General features: G+C 38.4%; 1 protein-coding gene across 1 annotated transcript in view; it reads right to left on the minus strand.

The window, feature by feature from the left end:
* The window catches only part of pot1 (protection of telomeres 1 homolog), a 213094-nt gene that overhangs the window by 173251 nt on the left and 38336 nt on the right, over positions 1–1507 (minus strand). The window contains exon 3 of the mRNA XM_037683052.1: positions 731–831. Within this exon, the coding sequence (XP_037538980.1) occupies positions 731–831 (101 nt within the window). The remainder of the gene's footprint in view (positions 1–730; positions 832–1507) is intronic.

Below are 1507 nucleotides of genomic sequence, written 5' to 3' on the forward strand. Positions count from 1 at the left end.
TATGTATCAGTCTATATATGTATATATAGTTCAATCTGATTATTTTAATAATCTGTATTCTTTTTAATTACCAGAAACTTCAAAAATAAATTTTCACCCTGTACTGAAGCCTGTTTTCTGGGTCTTTTTTTTATTATTATTATTATTATTAAACTTTATTTAACCAGGCAAATCCCATTGAGATCACAGATCTCTTTTGCAAGGGAGACCTGGGCCTGAATGCAGCCTAACATGCATGTTTTTGGTCTGTGGAAGGAAACCGGAGTACCCGAAGAAAACTCACGCAAGCACGAGAAGAACATGCAAACTCGACACAGAATGACCCCAGGTCCAAGCAGGGATTGAACCCAGGACCTTCTTACTGTGACACAACAGTGCTAACCACTGAGTCGTCGTGCTGCCTTTCTTACCACCAGCATTACTGCCACCAGCTGATAAGGGGCGTGATGTCAATTTGAACCCTGCCCACTGGAACAGGTACTGAAAGCATAATGGAAACGTGTACGGTACCGAGCAGAACCGTGCTGTACCAGTACTAAAGGTACTAATGGAAAAAGGGCATTAGAGAGAAACTTGAGCTAAAGATGCAGTTCAAATTGAAACAGTCATAGCAAAACACTTGTCCTCCCCCTATAATTAATCCAACGTCTTGATGTAATCAACAATAAACAGTAAAAGAGGCATGGAATAACAGAGGAGGGTAAGATGTTTGATGAAGGAAATAACTTACCCCCTCACTGACAACTTCACTGAAGCTCTTCGCCAGGGATCCGAACAGGAAGACATTGATGGAGAGGTTCTGAGACAAGTCATTGAGTGTGGCATCGTGTTCTAATAAAAAAGATAAGGAGAGATGCACAGGTCTGCATAGGTTAAAAAAAAACTATCTGAAATTGACAGTAAACATGCACTATTTATTAGTCGTAAAATAAGTAACATGATACACCTGAGCTACAAACATCTCCCGCCAGTCACAGGGTTCAATACTTCTGCTTAACTAAAAGTATGGAAATCCGGTGCAAATAATGTTAACAGGCTGTGCTTCTGATCCAGCTGTAAACAGCAAATATATATATTTCATCTTTTAACAGAAAATCCAAATGTTTTCTGATTAATGCAAAATACAGGGAATTGGTCTAACTGGCAATCAAGAATATAATTCGGGATGTATCAATGTGAGATTCATTTAAAAATGTATCCTTTATGTTAGTATTTTTATCTCGACTGACCCAGGGTTTTTTGATCTACTCAGAGACGGGATTATAACAAAATTATGACCCAGTTCTGACTGGTTTAAATGGGGCCAGCAACTCTAAAGAGAGTCTCCAAGGGATTCAATAGCCGTCAAGGAATAGAGTTTTTATTGGCTTGCTGCATCACGTAGAAAGGCTTTTACTGGAACATCCTGATGCATGCTCAATAATCCAGGTAGAAAAATCCAAAAAAGTTCAATCTGGTCCTCTGGACATTCAAAAAAAACAAAAAACAAAACAAAGCAAAAAAATTT

Source organism: Nematolebias whitei, chromosome 10 (assembly GCF_014905685.2).
Source record: "Nematolebias whitei isolate Nwh7 chromosome 10, NemWhi1, whole genome shotgun sequence".
NCBI lineage: Eukaryota > Metazoa > Chordata > Actinopteri > Cyprinodontiformes > Rivulidae > Nematolebias > Nematolebias whitei.